The following is a 17,622-nucleotide window of genomic DNA, read 5'->3' on the forward strand; positions in this document are numbered from 1 at the left end:
ATAATGATGCAGCGAAATGCCATTGAAACGTCGATAGAAATGAACTCAATGTGGCTAATTATGTTCATTCCCGTATGATTTTCCCGCATGTTTTTAACATCGGACAAATACCGGACTTGATTAAACTGTATTGTATGTAAAGTAAAAGTATGTAACATATTTTAGTTTCTTTTTTAAATTAGAAATACAAATACTTTATACTTTATGATGTAGTCTTTAAAATCGCTCAAGTTGTATATACACAATAATAATTTAATATAAACAGATAATTATCGCTAATTCTGTATTGTAGAGCAACATTATTATACATTGAAAAACTGTATAATAATTATATGAAATAACATTAGATTCAATATAAATTTCAACTTAACAAGAAATTTGAGAAAGTGGAGAATTGAGATAAACAATGAATAACACTCATATATTTAATAAGAAAATAATTTAATTTAATTTAATTTTGGTACAGAAGGAATCATATTAAAATAATTCTACAATTATTTGATTTTTTATGCATTAAAAGTTTAGTCTAATCCGATAGTGACTCGTAATAAATTCGCAGATGAATTTGAAAAATACCGAATCTCGTCACATTTTCAAAGTATCGGTATTCCTTAAAATTATATTTTTGTCGCGATATAAATTTAACTAGTAGTATATATATTATTAATATTATGAAATATTTTGAAATGATATATGATGAATATTATGAAATATTATAAATATTACAAAATATTTCCAAATTACTTGCAATAATATTATGCTAAATATACAAAATATATAATGTTACAATTTTTCATACATTAACATTAAAAGCTAATTCAAACATATTTTATTAATAACAAGAATGTTATTACATTCGAGCCACGGTCACAAACATGTAACCGTCATATTTTTCAGTCTCATAAATTGCGCAATTAATTTCACACGTATTAGCATAAGCTTTTCCTTCCTTCTAGATTCCGAGAGTCTGCCGTGCCTCCATTTCTTTTTTTTTTTCGTTCCAGAAGACGATATGGTGAGCAGGAGCGATAACCAACGAACAAACGGAGACGCACACAAATCAGACGTCTGGCCATAATCAAGAGGTTGAAGAGGTGTCGAGAGGTCGCGTTATCTCGATATCCAAAAGCGGTCGTGCGTATTCCGATGACCGGATGGATCAGAGGAGCCGCCGTGTTGGCGCGAGAAACGGAAACTGACGGAAACAAAGCCTCGGCAAACAGACGGCATCTCACAGAGAATAGGGCAAATAACGCCACGTCCGCGCCTATTGCTCTCGCCCTCGGTCGTCGTCGGTCGCGACAAATATTGTCACGTCCCCGATGAGGGGAGGGGACGGGGGGGGGGGAGGAGGGGGAAGCGTCACCTCACGTTTCGGGCTAGAGGAAACCCCGACCTATAGATTAGGACACGGGCAAAAAATATTGTAAACGACATCGCTCCGTGCGTGCAGGCGTGAGAGATAACGAGACCCAATCGAGACAGGTCTTGTCGAATTAGCAGGTAGGGCACTCAAGCAGCGACGTGAGAAAAACCACCGACGATCCCGTCGATCCCCGAGATAACGTAATCCGAAAGGAAAATTGGTGAATGGACCCCTGGAAAATGGGGAAACACCATTTAAGGTCCGAACGTGTGCAAACGTAGACGAAAAGGGACGGCAATAAAGTTTTTTTGATCCATTTCTGTGTCGGTCTTTACAAAATGATGTCGCTACTGCTTCTACGAAAAACGATAGTAAAAAAATATGATTCATTTTCTCGGTTATTTTGCAATAAACTTCATGCGATTAACCAATACCAATTCTGCAATTTGAATGTAGAAACAAATGCAAATTTCATTAATATAATATACTTTCATTTTTTTTCTTCTCTTCCGTTCAAACTGATTCTGTACATTGATTATCTTTATTCGAGAAATGTAATTGTTTCTGATATAATCTTGCGAGACGATATACGAAAGAAAAGTACGCAAATAAATTCTCCGGTACCAATCGATTTTTCATAATAATTTCGTATAATATCGTGAATAAGACCCTGCAATGAAGGAAATATTAGAAACAGAAATTAAATATTAAATGTTAAGATCTACGCACAATAGGCAACAGGAACAGAGAATAACACAGGCGATAAATTTGAATCTGAAAACCGTGTATCAATTGATATATATCGGCCTATTAATTGATAATCAATCTGTGTCATTCTCTGTTTCTGTTGCCTATTGTGCATAGAACCTTAACATTTAATATTTATTTCTGTTTTCTAATATTTTCTCCATTGTGCGCAGGACCTAAAAGTAAATTGAATAATAGAACACATACATATAATCAATAAAATCTGTATGTATCAAACAATATTAAAATTGTTATGCGAACATTTTTTTTATAAATTAGAAAGAAGGTGCACCGAGTGTTCGTAGTGTTTATAAGGTATAAAGCATTGACAAGAAATTTCTGGATTCTAAGTTGTCGACTGTATGTATGATGATAAGTGTGCCCTCAGTAATGGCGGTCACATCAAAGCTTTACTCACGTTCTTAGTCGGCGTGAAGTCGCGACTTGTAGATATGTGGCTAATGGAAAGGTGTGTGTGTGTGCACACATGACAATGTTTCGTATCTCTTAATGGTCGTTTCACAATTCTTAAGCGTATGAATTTTGCGTTCCAGAATAACGTCAGAAGCACGAGCCGAGAATATCGGCGCAATTTTAGAATCGTTTCAAGATAGACAAGATAAACAGATATGCTCGAATTTATCCAATATATTTATGGACAAAGTGAAAATTAATGAACAAAGAAGATATGCAAAAGTGTTGCAGACTTTTTCTTAATGATCTATTGAAACTATTTTTCTCTTAGTCTGTTCAACAGCAAAATAAATGTGATAGCATTGTAGCATTGCGAAACAAAATAATAGTCATTACTTTATAGAGAAAAAAAGAGAAAAAAGAATAGAAGGAGAGAGAGAAAGAGAGATTTTTGTTACAAATTAAGAATTTTTAGAAGAATTTGTATCTATGATATATTTTTATCTAAAAAATATTTGACGACGGTTAACTTGTAGAATCTACAATGATTTCATATTTTACAGTTTATGAACGGCAATACTGGCTTACAATCCTGGATTTACAACTTTTATTACACGTTATCACATTTGCACACTTGTTTTTGCGAAGAAAAGCCATTGATGTTCCGACTCTAAAGATTAACATGGATATTATCGCAAGTTATATTGAATCCCGTATATCGTTGCTACTTCGTATCTTTAGTTAGAAAATTACGTTCTATCTCTACACTCTTATATTAATTTAAAAAAGCTTAAAGCTCTTTTATTTAATAATATTCTATATTATTTGCTATATAAATGAAACCAATGTCTAATGTGATATTTTTTTCATTAAAAAATTAAATTTTAAAAATGTTATTTAAATTCATTTAAATAATACATTATTATTAACGATAATTAATTTACATGTTAACAATATATAAATAAATTTTAGTAAATTAACAAATTTTAATTAATAAACAAGTTATATATTATGTTTTCGACAATAGTTGTATTATGTTTTCGACAATAGCTTGTTTTCGACAATAGTTATTTTAAAAATATGTCCTAAAATAATAATGAAATTTTAGTAAATCTGTCCTTAGAGATTATTTGAAGAAAAAAAAAAACAAAGTAAAATTTTGCGGTTGAAAAACGGACGTCGCTGTGAGCGAGACTTTATCTTAAGGTCCAGAGAAACATCACGAAGAGTTCGCTCGCATAATGGGCATAGGACGAACCCAAGAAGAATCATGGACTAAAGCCGCACCTTCCGCTGGCCACGTAAGTATGCAACGTGCACACGTTATAATGCTACGCCCGCAAATATACGGACAACGTAGGGTTATGGCGACCACCATAATGCCGGACGCAAAATTGACCTCTTCCACGACGGCGTTGCGTAGTCTCATATGTGCGCAATTATGTTACTTCCGATCCGCAAATAATATCCGTATTCTCTGAAATATTGCGAATATTGCGAAGTGTAAAATCACAATGTAAAAAATCTTCTTTTTATCAATTCTACTTCGTGTAATTTAATAGTAAGATAATATTGAAAGACTGACGACTAAATGAAGGAACACACATTAAGCATTAAATTTATTATCCTTTTTTCTGTAGCAGCTGTATAATAAAATAACATTGAACTTAATACACAAAAAAAAAATTGCAAATATATTATGTTTCTCAAATATTACACGCTGAAAAGAAGATTTAGGAACGAATAGTATTATAAAAAAAAATTAGTCGCCATAAATTTACAAGATCAAAAAGGGTAAAGGCATTCATTTTCTCTTGTATTTATTTTATCGAACGAATATTGCTCGCATCGAAGCATCATTTGTCAAAGAGAGCAGCTTCCGCGAGATTCTTATTACTTAGCGTTTACATCCTCATCCCAGCAAAGTATCTCCGATCTTCGACGTGCGAAGTACTTAAGTACCCGTTGACACATCCAGTTTGCGCGACACATACACACACACAATATATATATTTATATATATATATATATATATATATGCGCGTGTAAAGCAAAGCGTGACATGTGTCGCTCGCGCAGGAATTTGCCTTCGCAGCTTTACCGGATTTACCGAGACACCTCGTGAAACACGCCCATGTTTGACTTAGCTTTTAAGTTACGCCGAAATTTTCACAGAAAGTCGCCGCCGTCACAGAGAGACCGACACTGACAACGAGGCCGGCAGAGGAAGTGGAAGACGGGGCGAGGACAACGTTGTTCGCATAGGACTTATCATCCGTTATATAACGATGACGGGCCGCGCCCGACATGTATGGATGGAATAGATTGTTTGTCGATTTTTACTCACCTCCCCCCCTCCCCCCCCCCCCCGCCATAAAGCCGTCTGCGAGCGGCGAAGCCCAGCTCGTAAAATGTACGAGTAGAGCGCTCTGACAGCGGCACAACACGCGCTCAAGTGCAAACAAACTGACTCTCGCAAGTAATTCGCTCAATAACCGCACTCATTTCCGGTTAAAATAGAAGTCTGCTTGGAAACTCATCGGCAGTTTCGCAATCTATTTGTCGCCGTTACGTGAAACGATAGTCGAGCAAAAGGAACTTTTTATATACAGTTACAGTTTTATATACAGTCTTATAATAAAAAGACAATTTGTTTTATTATAAATAATAACATAACATAATAAATTAATATAAGAGAAGGTGTAATAATAGGTGTGTTATATCTTTCAATCAAAACTATACAACTTCAAGATATATTTTCATGTTATGTGAAAAACAAAATGAAAAAAAATCCTATACAAAAGTTTAAATATATTTGCTAATCTCAAATATTTAAATAGACCTTTACTAATGACATGTATACTACATGTATACTTGAAACAATATACAAAATATATATTTGGCAATAATTAATTTAATCGGGATGATAATAATTTTTAATATTTTGTAAAAAAATGTTTTATTTAGTGATAACATATTTGAAAATAAAATAAATTTAATATTATTAAGATAAAAAAGGATGGTAGAAAAAAAATTAAAAAAACGTTCTAACAACGACAACAAATAATATACAATTTAAAATAATATAAACGATATATATATATATATATATATTTAATTTACTGATATTTTTGTCTATATTCACAAATTTTTTTCTGCAGAAAATTGAGAATGCAACACAAAGTTTAAAGACATCGCAGAATTATCTTATCTTTATTTATTCAATTACACACTGTTTGTACTGTAGTGCAGGTTCCCGTCAAACAAAAGATTTTTTTTCTTTCACAAAGGATTAAGATAACATAGTGGACATTGTCAATATGCTTTAAGTTGTTTAAAGGCATGCTTAAAGTTTGCGTCTTTAAACCTAGACTTCAATTTCCTTAGAATGATGAATATTTACATATTTTAATTGACAATTCTTTGGTATAATAGACCTATCTATAAATTTAACATACATTTTGTAATGCTAAAATCATTTTTATTCTTTTCAGCATTTTTCTTCGTTCTGCATACAGAAGTTATTGCGCTATCTGGATAGAAGTATTAAAAGGTCACATAGGACATGTGTGAAAAAATTAGCAGATGGTAAATACTCTTGCTGTGACGTAAATAAATTTTTATGTATTTTTTTAAATTTAATATATGTATATTAATTTATTATTGTTAACTATAAGTAAGTATTCATTTTATAATTTTTGTACATGAATTATTAACTTTGACTTAGCAGATAAGTTATTTACTGTCGGTTTTATACCATTAGAAATATCGAGAAAGAAAAGATCAAATGTTTCTGTCGATATTTCAGTTTACTTCAAACATAATTTCTAACACATTATCAATTAATTATAAATTAGTGTACAACTTTTACTTTATATCTTTTATACGATATGTTAAATTGCATATCTAAAATATTTATAAATATGAGCAAAGAATAAGGATATGCATTTTAAAATATCAGTTATGTTAATCTATCTTAAAACTAAAAAATCATTGCCTTTGATAATTTTAATTACAAGTTTTTTATATAAATTATACTTGTAAATTATAAATTCAACTACAATTGAGTACAATTTAGCTGTAGTATACTTAATTTATCTCGCAAAACATTCTTTCAATGAATATATGACCACTACCATTTTCCACATTTTTTTATTTAATATTCTTTCTTAATATAATTTACAAAGTTGCTTAACTTTCATATAAATCTAAAAATATAGATACTGATATGAGGAATAAACTAATAACGTAGAAAATAACAGGAGATTGATCGCTCGCATGTAACTTTCGATGCAGGCTCTCGTTGTACGTAGTATATTGTACATTGCATATATCACTATATATTAAATTGTGTTGCAAAATACACCAAATGTCTTTTTCTCCTTGCATTTTTTCTTTCTTTTTTTCTTCTTCGCTATCGTTTTTCTTCTTGCGTTCTTTTTCACATTATTATCACGCTCGCTCTCACACACACACGCATACGTATACACAAAATCTCATTCTTTTTCTCACGTATACATACATATAAAAAATTAAATTTCTGTTTGAAACGTTTAGATTATTACTATTATCATATTTTAAGTTACATCTGGATGGACTTTTCGCTGGAAATTTCACTGGACTACTTTCATATGTAACTTTACTTTCATATGTAACTTTTAGTTATTGTAAATTGAACACGTGATACAATCTGTTAATATTTAATATTTATTTAATTGTGTTCTAATTAATATTATAACGTTCGAATTTCACATGTTTGAAAAATTCGAAAATACCTAAAGTAATAATTACATGATTATTATTATTATTATACATATAAAACGCAAATAGTCTCATGTACAATTACTCGATTATTCGAATGGCGAATGTATGTACGATGTTACATAGCAGTTATTTATAAAATTCAGAAGATTCCTATCACAACGTTTCATTAACATGCTGGCATTAAGATAATTCTGAAATAAATTAAATTAATTTAAGAAAAAAGCAAGAATTTAATTTTAAATTTATTGTTGAATAAATTCAATTACAATTTCAAATTTGTTTGTTATATTATAATATATTTGTATGTTATATTATAAACACTGTTTGTATTTGTGAGAAATACAGAATTTAATTTAATTTATTTCTAGTTTCTAATTTCGCGTAAAACAAAACGTTGTGAAAACAACTGTTCAGTTTTAGACAGTGGTTAATGAAATATTGAATTCTCTCAGTATATATAAAAATCTATGTACTCGTACATTTATAATTAAAAAAGACGACAATACTTCGCTATTAAAATAAATATTATTTCAGACGTATATCCATTTTGTACCCAATTTTGTTGTATTTTTCATTTGTAGCATTAACGCGTAGTTGATCGAACATTCAAACATTCGAACATATCGAAATTTTATTTAATCACAATAGACACATTAAAAATGAAAAGCTATTCTAGGGAGCTAGAAAAGCTAGCTATATCCAAGGGATCATTCTTATATGTGGATTCTTTGAAATCCACTGAAAAGAAGGTATACCTTTGTATTGAAAACGTTAGAGGCACGCATAGCCCAAAAGGTTCGCCTCTGCGGTCGGACGGTGTACAGTTTGGGTCTCACAAAAGGACCATTAATGCTTCCTTGCATCGAGGCACGAGAAACGAGAAACGTGGAGGGATGGAAGGACAGAGAAGGAAGAAAAAGTATTGATATTCGTCTAGGGTCGGAATATTTTTAGAAGGGAAAAGTAACAGCAGCGATAGCTGGGAGCAGGTATTTCGCGCGCGGAATCGAGCAGGTACAAAGCTGTATTGCACCTGCCACAGTGGCATAGGCACAGGTTGTTACCCCGACCGCAAAATTTGCATTATCCCCTCTCTCGAACAACTGCAGGACAAAAGAATACTTCGCCGTAGTTTCCGCCAGAATATTTCGTGGTCTCTTAATGTCTTTTATTTTCTCTATTGCATCACGATTAATGAGCAGGAAGAAGCTATTAAAATTGAAGCGAGAGCATCTCTAGTGACAAACTATTAAGGCACATTTTTGGTATGTGTTTGCTTAACCGTCTCATTCCTAGAAAAATATTCTCTAGGTATTTTATATCTCAAATTATATAATAATAAAAAGATCTTTTTATTGTGTTTGTAATTATTTTGTTCAATATAATTTTACAAATCTACTAGATATATAATTTTATAATATTACATACTAGATATATAATTTTATAAAATTCTTGTATCTTATACATTATAAATTATGTACAACAAATTATTAATAATTTGTTTCTCTATATTATTATATTGAGTATAAAAAGATAACATAATTATATGGAATGAGAGGTTAAGTTTTTTTGAATCTAATAATTATTTTAAAATCTCGAATACAAATTTTTGGAAGACTTAGAAAGATATTTTTAATAATATTATCTGCTTATTGTACAGATTTAAATTCTGTCATATTTACATGAAAAATGCACTATAATAGCAATAATACATGTAAATCATAGATTTTTTTGGCAAATTCTACAAGTTATTAATCATACTTTTACGTGTTCCAAAATCTTATAATATCGTGAAACTTTCAGAAAAGCTCTATTCTTTGTGAAGACTGGTATCCCTCCTTCGGATAATATCTATAGTGCTTATGAATTATATTATGAAAGAAATTTAAGCTTAGGAAAACTACCTGCGACAAATATTCTATCGACCCATTATATCTGCAATAGTAAAACCCTGGCGTGCCGGTGTAGGTCTAGGCGGTGGCGGTGGCGGTTGCGGAGTTGGAGCTCTCGGTGGTCTGGCCAATTCCTTGTCACGTTCCCTATTGCGTTCTCTTTCTCTGTTTTGTTCCATCTCTCGTTCTCTCTCGCGCTCACGTTCTTGAAGTTCCAAAAGTGCTCTGGAAGGACCTGGCGAGCCAATTCTTCGTCGATAAGAAGCCAGAATGAGTGGTGGTGGTGGTGGAAGAGCAGCCGGTGGGTTTTGAGTAACAGAATGAGCCGGAGATGCGCCACTGGTTATCGTTGATGGCTTCACTGTGGGGAGCAAATCCCTTCTGATCTGAAGCTGAGGTCTCTGAGGAAGGGGCGGAGCTGTAGTAGATGCAGGCGTAGTAGATGGCTGTTGTGTTGAAGATCCTTGAGGAGGGTATCCGGATGAACTAGACGATGCGGAAGGTACGGATGATGTTGTGGATGTTGATGAAGAAGACGATGGTCCAGGCTCAGGACAATCCTCTTCGGGACTGTCATCGTCCCTCAATGCTTCCTCCAACGCCTCCGGAGGAACATCACCCACTGCGTGCGTCAATGCATGTCTTCTAAGATCGCAGTTCCTACGAAATACTTTACCGCACGATGTACACTCATAAGGCTTGTGATCTGTATGCGTCAGAAGATGCGTCTTGAGATTGCTGCGCTGGTTGAAACTTCTCGCGCAAACGGGGCATTTGTGTGGAGATTCTTCCATATGTAAAATCTTGTGAACTGCTAGAGTACGACTCTGACAAAAGCCCTTACCACATTCGCCACATTTGAAAGGCTTCTCCTTGCTGTGAATATACCTAAGAAAAAAAAAATATCAACAAATAATATCTATAGTTATAATAAATTATAATTTTTAAAAAGTTTGTATTTTAATTTAAAACTTAATTTGATATTTTACATTTCAAAACAGATCTATTAACATTTTTTACTATTCATATCTTTTTTACTATCATTAACTTTACTGCAAATCTTTTAAATTACAAAACAAATTAATACAACAGACATACGATAAATCCAAATAAATTAATTTTTTATGTAATATTTTTTTATGTAATTATTATTATATTATTAATATATTATTACTTCATTGAATTTAATCAATTAATTCCAATATAAACAAGTATCGCGTACCTATGATCTCTAAGATGATCTTGCCGCCTAAAGGCCTTTCCGCAAATGTCGCAGGAATATGGCCTCTCGTCAGTATGAGTTCTCTCGTGAATGAGAAGATTATACGATTTTGTGAACTGTCGATTACAAAATTTACAAATAAATTGTTTCTTGGGTCTGGATGCCCTGCCAGGTGCTCTAAGTAACCTTCGATCCAAATGTTGATGAGTTAACGGACCACCCGGAGGATACAAAGCAGAACTGCCAGGAAAAGGACCAGGAAAGACTGGATATCCAGGTGGTTCAAGGAGAGGATGCGGTGGTAATATAAGATTTCTCGCTAATTCTTTTCTTTTGTCAACCATCATCGCCATGATATCGTAATTTGAGGAACTTTTTCTGGCTGAAGACTCGGGACCAACTTCGTGTTCTGAATTTGTTGACGATGAGGAAGAGGGCGGTGGTCCGGGTAGATGAGGATGTATTTCACCTGGATACGGAGCGAGTTGTAATCTTGAAGGCACTACAGGCACAAAGGCTGACGATTCCCGGTGATGAGCATGGCCCAGACTGGTTACCAAACTGTGACGATGATGATGATGATGATAAGCGGCGAGAGTGCCAGATGGATCGAATCCTCTCGAAGTCGACGGCGCACTAGAACCGGAGGAGGACGAGGCTGCGGAAGAGGGGCCTGATCTTGGAGATGGTCCAAGGCCCAGGTCTCGACCTCTACTTGTCTCCTCCGAAACCGTGGCCGAGGCCGACGTAACTACGATGTCGGCTGGCATGTTAAATGTACCTAAAGAATAAAAAAATCGCACGATAATTACATTAATAATATAAGAAAAACAAAGTTACTGCGATCAATGGAATTAATTCTTCTTTTTATGAAAAAAAAATTTTGTTTTCGTAACATCTGTTTGATTATACAGAGTATCCCAAAACTAGTACAAATAGAAAGAAGATGATGTTACATAAAAAAATAAAAAGTTTAAAATAAAACTCTTTTATACCAGGCTTCGTTTTTTAAAGAAGCAACTTTGAATGTTTATCATGTTTAGTCATGCGTTTTCACACGCATTTGTGATTACGAACATAATATAGTGCAATATCAAAAGGATATTTCAGGAAGATAAAACATGTTGATTGATAATGAAAATTAACATTAATAAAAATAAACATTAGATGTACGTATATCTGATAAATATTAATTTTTTTCGAAAACAAGATTCTATATAAAAGTTTAATATATTGATTTTAATATTCTATATTTTTTATATATATATTGTAGATTATTTCTTTTCTCACTTCAATTTTAAGACATGTTGTATATCTTTAAATTTCTGTTTTTAAAAATATTAAGTAGATCCACAAGCGTGTACAACTACAATCAAATAAGTTGTAAAAAGAAGTCCTAGGTCACAAGATGACATAAAAACGTTATAAAGACACCACATGATCCGATTTTAGATTGCATTTTCTAGAAGCTTATTATATACTCTAAAATTTTTATTTTTAATAAAGTTATTGAAATTATGATTTATTGGCAAAAGATGTTAAAAATCTGTAAAAATGTTAAATATAAAACAATATATATATATATATATATATATATATATATATATAATAAATGTAGTGTCCAATATACAATTTTCTGAACAAATTTAATTTATTATTTATTTAATAAAAATCTGCAAAACTTTATGAAAATGTTAAATTTTCCAATTGCTCATTATTAATCATTACACAATTTCTTTACGAATCCGTATAAAAATTGAGACACTCCATGAAAAATATACTTAAGAATGTATTCAATAAAATGTGATTCTATAAATAGAACATCCGTTTATAGTACATGGCTGTTTCTGTATGTAAATATAGGCGAATTTTTATAAATTAATATTTCTATTAATTATTGCAAGACAATCGGAAAAATGATAGATGGCATTTCTGTTCAATACATTCTCTCTACTGTCCACAAAAAATGCGTTACGAATTATGGGACATCCCGTATAAGCACGTAGCGCACAGAAAATAAAATCAAGGAATGTTGTTAGTTTAACGGCGTCAAACCGTTTGCTTTAACCGTTAAAAATTATTTTCTGATGTCATCAGACCAATGATGTCGCTATCATTTCGCATTAATATTTTTGTCAACTTTATAATATGTTAAACACATTTCTCGATGTATAACTTAATTCTTTATTATTTAAGAAATAGAGAATAAGCGATCGGAAAGTTTAGTTCAATGGATTTTACGAATGTTTAATGGACATCAAGAGATAAACCACACTGCGTAGCAGCTTACCGCAAACTTTCGCAATCGTGTAGGAAATGAGTACGGACAGCGTTCGAAAGAGACTTTTTTTTTTTCTTTTTATTAATCACATCTCTCGCATACTCGTTTTATTTGCGAAATCGCGCATATATTGTCTCACAGGTGCACATTTCGCAGAGCGGCAGGCGCGCGGCAATTTAAATGATAATTTAATAATAAAGTGCTCATTCCGGTCTACCATTCGGAGTATCGGTGCCGCATACGTTTTATGAACATGAACTGGTTATCTCGAGCCGAGCACACCTGCCAACATGGCTTCCGCGGACCCAGCGGTCACGGCTAGTCCCAGCAGCCATGTTGAAATTGCGAATGTCCGTAGGGACGCAACGAGGCAGACACGCGATTGTCCTACGGAATCCTTCTGGAATCTCTCTCGATAGATGTTTGCCAAGAAGAAATCCTTCTCACCTGGAGGACGTTGAGCGAGGAGCCTAATTCCAGGTCTCCTAATTCAGTGTCCTCCAACAAACCACCAACGCATCTCCTTTTCCGCTCGAAATCCCTTATTGGCCGATAGTCCGGTGATTAGCGATCGAAATATCCGTCGTACCACCTCACGAACATTCACTGCGACACACGACGTAGGATTTTTAGAGGTCCTTATCACTTCCCTTATCTTCCTCCCGTGTACACGTAACACACATGCACTGCAGGTCGCGGCGAGTAGCAGCAGCGCGCGATTCCTTTGGTGCGCGCACTTCCGATTCTGCTCCGCCGATCTCGGCCGGCGTGTGGCTCGCGAAAGGAGCAACGCGCGCGCGACGCGACGCGAGAACTCGCTCCTCTCTCCCAAGGTCGGTCTCCCTCGGAGAAGCGCAACTCCCGCGGCTCCGACTCGAGAGGACGACAACCGGAGCGGGATGGCGGTACGCGCGCGGCAGCGCTCTTTCCTGCGGGAGAACGCGGAGAAGCGCACGGGTAACTGCGTGGTCGGACGCCGCCAGGTAGGCTTCCTCGGCTCACACACCCACGCAGGTAAGGCTCATGCACGTCTACACGCGCGCGCGCGCGCGCACGCCACACATCGGTACACACCCATACACCTGGGCGACTCGCCTGGGAGTCTTTCCGTTTGGCTGCCGCTAGTAGCGCTGCTGCTGGATGCTGCGTCGCAACTCGCAGCCGCCTCGCTCTAGAGCCGCCTTTGGTGGAAGAGAGACGGGTACCTGACCGGCTTGCGGTCGCTAGAGCAGGACCGACAGGTAGTCCGAGAGAGCGAGCGGTGAGAGGGAGAGCCGAGAGGGCACGCGCGGGGGTTTCGTTGGTATCCTATCTACCAGTACCTATGAGGCGATGCCGCGCAGGTTGAACGCAGGAGGCTTAGGTAGGGACGTGGTATGAGGGGCAGGTGCGTAAACGCGAAACTCGGCACCCTTTCTCTCTCTCTCTCTCTCTCTCTCTCTCTCTCTCTCTCTCTTCCTTCCTTTCTTTCTTCCTCACGGTCTGGTTCCTTCTCGGCTACCGTGGAATTTCCTCACCTCGGTGCATTCAATGCTCAGCGGTGCCCGATGTGAATGATGTAGATTCGTGTCCGAGATAGTCGTTCGGTTCCAGCAGTTTTAACGAGAGACGAAGAACCGTTGCATCTGCAAGCGCTCGAGCCGATTCCTAGTTGCCGCAGTCGACGTATACATTTACGCATGTCGTACACCCGTAGTTATAGTTTCGGAATTCTTATTGTCATCACTATGCCATTCTTATTCATCTCCGAAGATTAAAGCAGCTCTTTCGCTCGGGCAGGTAGGTAGCCCGAAGACCGTTTGTCGTCGTGGTTCGCGCTGTCAGGTAAACGAACGAGAAAACTGTGAGGCAGGTTGTAAACGCACCTGTAGGAAACCCGCGCCACGCCGGCACTGACGAAGGAGATCGGTCTTTGGTAGGCGGAAAGGGGAGTGCGGTCCGTGCACCCCGCCGCCAGCCAGAGGCAGTCAGAGAGATCGAGAGAAGTCTCGGTCTCGGTCTCCGTCTCTCGTCCACTCTCCCTGTCCTCCTCGATCTCTCCTACAGCCACGTTCCATCTTCCTTCCCAGTCTTTACGCGTCCCGCTTCCACCTTCGGCTTCTTCGTTATACCCCGCCATGCCGGCGTAGCCGTTCGCGTTCCCCGCGCGTTCCCGCTGTCCTTCGGCGTTTTCTTTTTTCTTTTTTTTTTCCCCTTTCCGTCTCTTTCTACTGGCAGCAGCCGCCGACGCCCAGCCGGTTTTACACCGGCAAATCGATTCAACCTTACGTACGTCTCGCTGGAGCGAGCGCGGTTCTAGTTCACGGATTCCGGAATTTGCTCCAGTTGGATAGAATAAGCGGCGCGATTGTTCGTCGTGGATGAGCCGTGATTACGAGGCTGATTTGCGCGAGAACATGAATTTCTTATGCCGCCTATTGAACGGCACTTTTTCGTTTCCTTTAATCTATTTTTATATTATTAATGGAGATTTAGAGCCATTAGAAAAGCCGCGGATTGCGATTGGCATTTAGTTCGACGTGGCTATCATTTTGCTCTTGGCTTAGGACAGTTGCTCCAGATGCTCGATGTCGTAAAGATTTTCTACAATAAAGCTAAAGCCTTTTTATTTATTTACGATATATATTTTCAGACCGTAACAATTATGCGATAAACAATTTACGTTGGTCGAAGTCCGATATTATTTTCTGCAAATTAATAAAGGATACACAGTATCTTTAATAATTTTGGTTGAAATGGATTATTCTAGATGAATGTTCTTAAAAGATTATTAAGATTTGTAAATAAATTTTATGGAAATTAGAAATTATGACGTTTATTTTCTGGCAAGAGCCACGTTTGCGAACAATTCAAGGGGCGAATTTGATCCATCGATCGACCGACCCCGTGGATATCAGATCGAATTTCTCAAGTAATGCTGCCGTCAGCTGGCTCTGACCAAGAAGTAATTGACTAAAAATGTTTTCTTGTATTCCTTTATTCTTTCAGATATATCGAGGGTAATGTCTCATTTATCATGAATATCTACTCATTCCATTGTAAAACAGATCATACGGTTTAGTTATTAATAGATACTGATAAAAAAGTAGCAAAATGTATTTCATCAAAATACAACAAAATATAGCGAATATAATTTAATATTATTTTTGTTTTCCACTAAATATGTATTTTGTATAGATTCTTATTTTATTATTTTATTTTTATCTCATTTAATATCTTATCATAAAAGTGGACAGATTTCCAATTTTAATTAATTAATTAAAGAGTTTACAAGTATTATTTCTCTCTTCACCATTTTGTCACCGTTTTTCGAATCCGATAAATATAATTATTGTTTCTCGACATTTCTCTACCGTATCGAAATCATGTAAAAATCTGCCCTGGCGAGTGCGAAAATTGCGTGCTGCAGTTCTGGATTACGTGTGCAATAACGTCGACAGATAAAAGGCCAGCGAACGAAAGTCCTATTCACCACGTATGTAATGCCTGTGAACATGTCCCCGTAACAGCGATATATCAATTTTTTTCTCGCGCGGTCTACGAACGTCATCCACGCGATATCCACGTCATGCACGGCCCGGAGAACGGACTTTCGATTTTTTTCCCTTTTTTTTCTAATTGGCAAATCTCATTGCAGGGATATTCGAAATGTTTCCAACCGTAGCAAAAGGCATAACTAGTGCATAAGTAGTGTCATATTACGAGAACGCATTATAATCGGCGGTGTCGAGAAAGCCCCGGCGTCTACTTGGCGCAGAAACTCGCTCGGGACTGGGTTACGCTACGCCAAAGCGCGTGTCGTAAAACTCGCCGGCTCCCGTAAAACGAGCACGCGGCGCGACGCGTATGGAAATTGATAGCACGTATTTCTATACCCGTCAGCTTTTCAAACGCCACGCCACGCCACGCCGCGCCACGCCGCGCCGCTCCGCGTCGTGCCCGTAGCCACGAGTCGGAGTCGTAGCTGGACGACGCTGGAAGGTCCGATCTCGGATTGTCGGGCGATCCTCAAACGGTCAGTTTGTGAATTCATTTTGCGACTCGTTTCGTCACGGTGGGTACCTGAAAGGGGGACAAAGAGACACGGAGGAACGTTGACGAATCGGTGTCGGCGCGATCGCGTGTCGGTAACGGTACGCGATGACGGTACACCATCTATTTTCCTAAAAGGTCGGGACGCCAAGTACAAGGCCGCCTTGACTATTCCCGCGTGAGAAGAAGATCGCGCTTGAATGGGCGAGACTTTATATTTACATAGCATTAGCCTCTTGTAGCGGAATGCAATGTGTGTGAATGGCGTCGGCACGTCATTGTTTCTGGCTCCGATTGATCCTCCGTCTTTCAGCTTCCTCAACGTCCAGATATGTTAATTATCAGAACGTACTTGTCAGGCAGAGTTGCTGGCACGAAGCGAAAATGATGTGCTCATTAAGAAAAAAATTTCGGGAGCTGTTATGAAAATTTGTGCAGCTCACAATTGGAATTTTAAACGAAACTTGTTTCACAGTAATTTTAGTAATGGGTAGCAATTCCTACATTTTAATTGTTTAAATCTTGCTTTCTTATTTGTAAATATAGAATAACTTGCTAATAGAATAATTATTTTGTTAATAATATATATGTTTTCCGAATCTTTTAATAATATCCCTATTTGTGATAATCTTTCATATATAGAATGTTGTTTATAATCTCTGTAAATCTGTCAAATGCTAAAAGCTATGGTCTTTGTATTTCATCAGAAAGGTAAGCTTGCGACTTGAAGCGTAAATAACTTTAATATCTATAATAATAATAACATAATAATATGATGGCATTTAATAAGAAAGATGTGGTAGAAATAAAACTTTTAGATATTTTATTTTAATACATATAACTTGATATATATATATATATATATATCTTTATTTTTTAAAACAAATTACAAATTATAATAATT

General features: G+C 36.2%; 1 protein-coding gene across 5 annotated transcripts; it reads right to left on the reverse strand.

Moving 5' to 3' along the window:
* Nucleotides 1-6,660: 6,660 nt before the first annotated feature.
* Nucleotides 6,661-14,684, reverse strand: LOC105422770 (brother of odd with entrails limited). 5 transcript variants are annotated; one of them, XM_089084328.1, is made up of 4 exons: nucleotides 12,969-13,825; nucleotides 10,406-11,186; nucleotides 9,196-10,071; nucleotides 6,661-8,394 (listed from the first exon to the last, which is right to left on the reverse strand). In XM_089084328.1, exons 1-3 carry the CDS (start codon nucleotides 12,976-12,978, stop codon nucleotides 9,210-9,212), a joined length of 1,653 nt encoding a protein of 550 aa, XP_088940454.1. In that variant the 5' UTR covers nucleotides 12,979-13,825; the 3' UTR covers nucleotides 6,661-8,394; nucleotides 9,196-9,209. The 5 variants fall into 5 exon arrangements, with proteins under 5 accessions (XP_088940454.1, XP_088940455.1, XP_011630579.2 ...); XM_089084329.1 differs by lacking the exon at nucleotides 12,969-13,825 and adding an exon at nucleotides 14,552-14,684 and having other exon boundaries at nucleotides 6,661-10,071; XM_011632277.3 differs by having other exon boundaries at nucleotides 6,661-10,071; nucleotides 13,134-13,825.
* Nucleotides 14,685-17,622: the final 2,938 nt, after the last annotated feature.

The sequence above is a fragment of the Pogonomyrmex barbatus genome, unplaced genomic scaffold (assembly GCF_055798465.1).
Source record: "Pogonomyrmex barbatus isolate J1 unplaced genomic scaffold, ASM5579846v1 scaffold8, whole genome shotgun sequence".
Taxonomy (NCBI): domain Eukaryota; kingdom Metazoa; phylum Arthropoda; class Insecta; order Hymenoptera; family Formicidae; genus Pogonomyrmex; species Pogonomyrmex barbatus.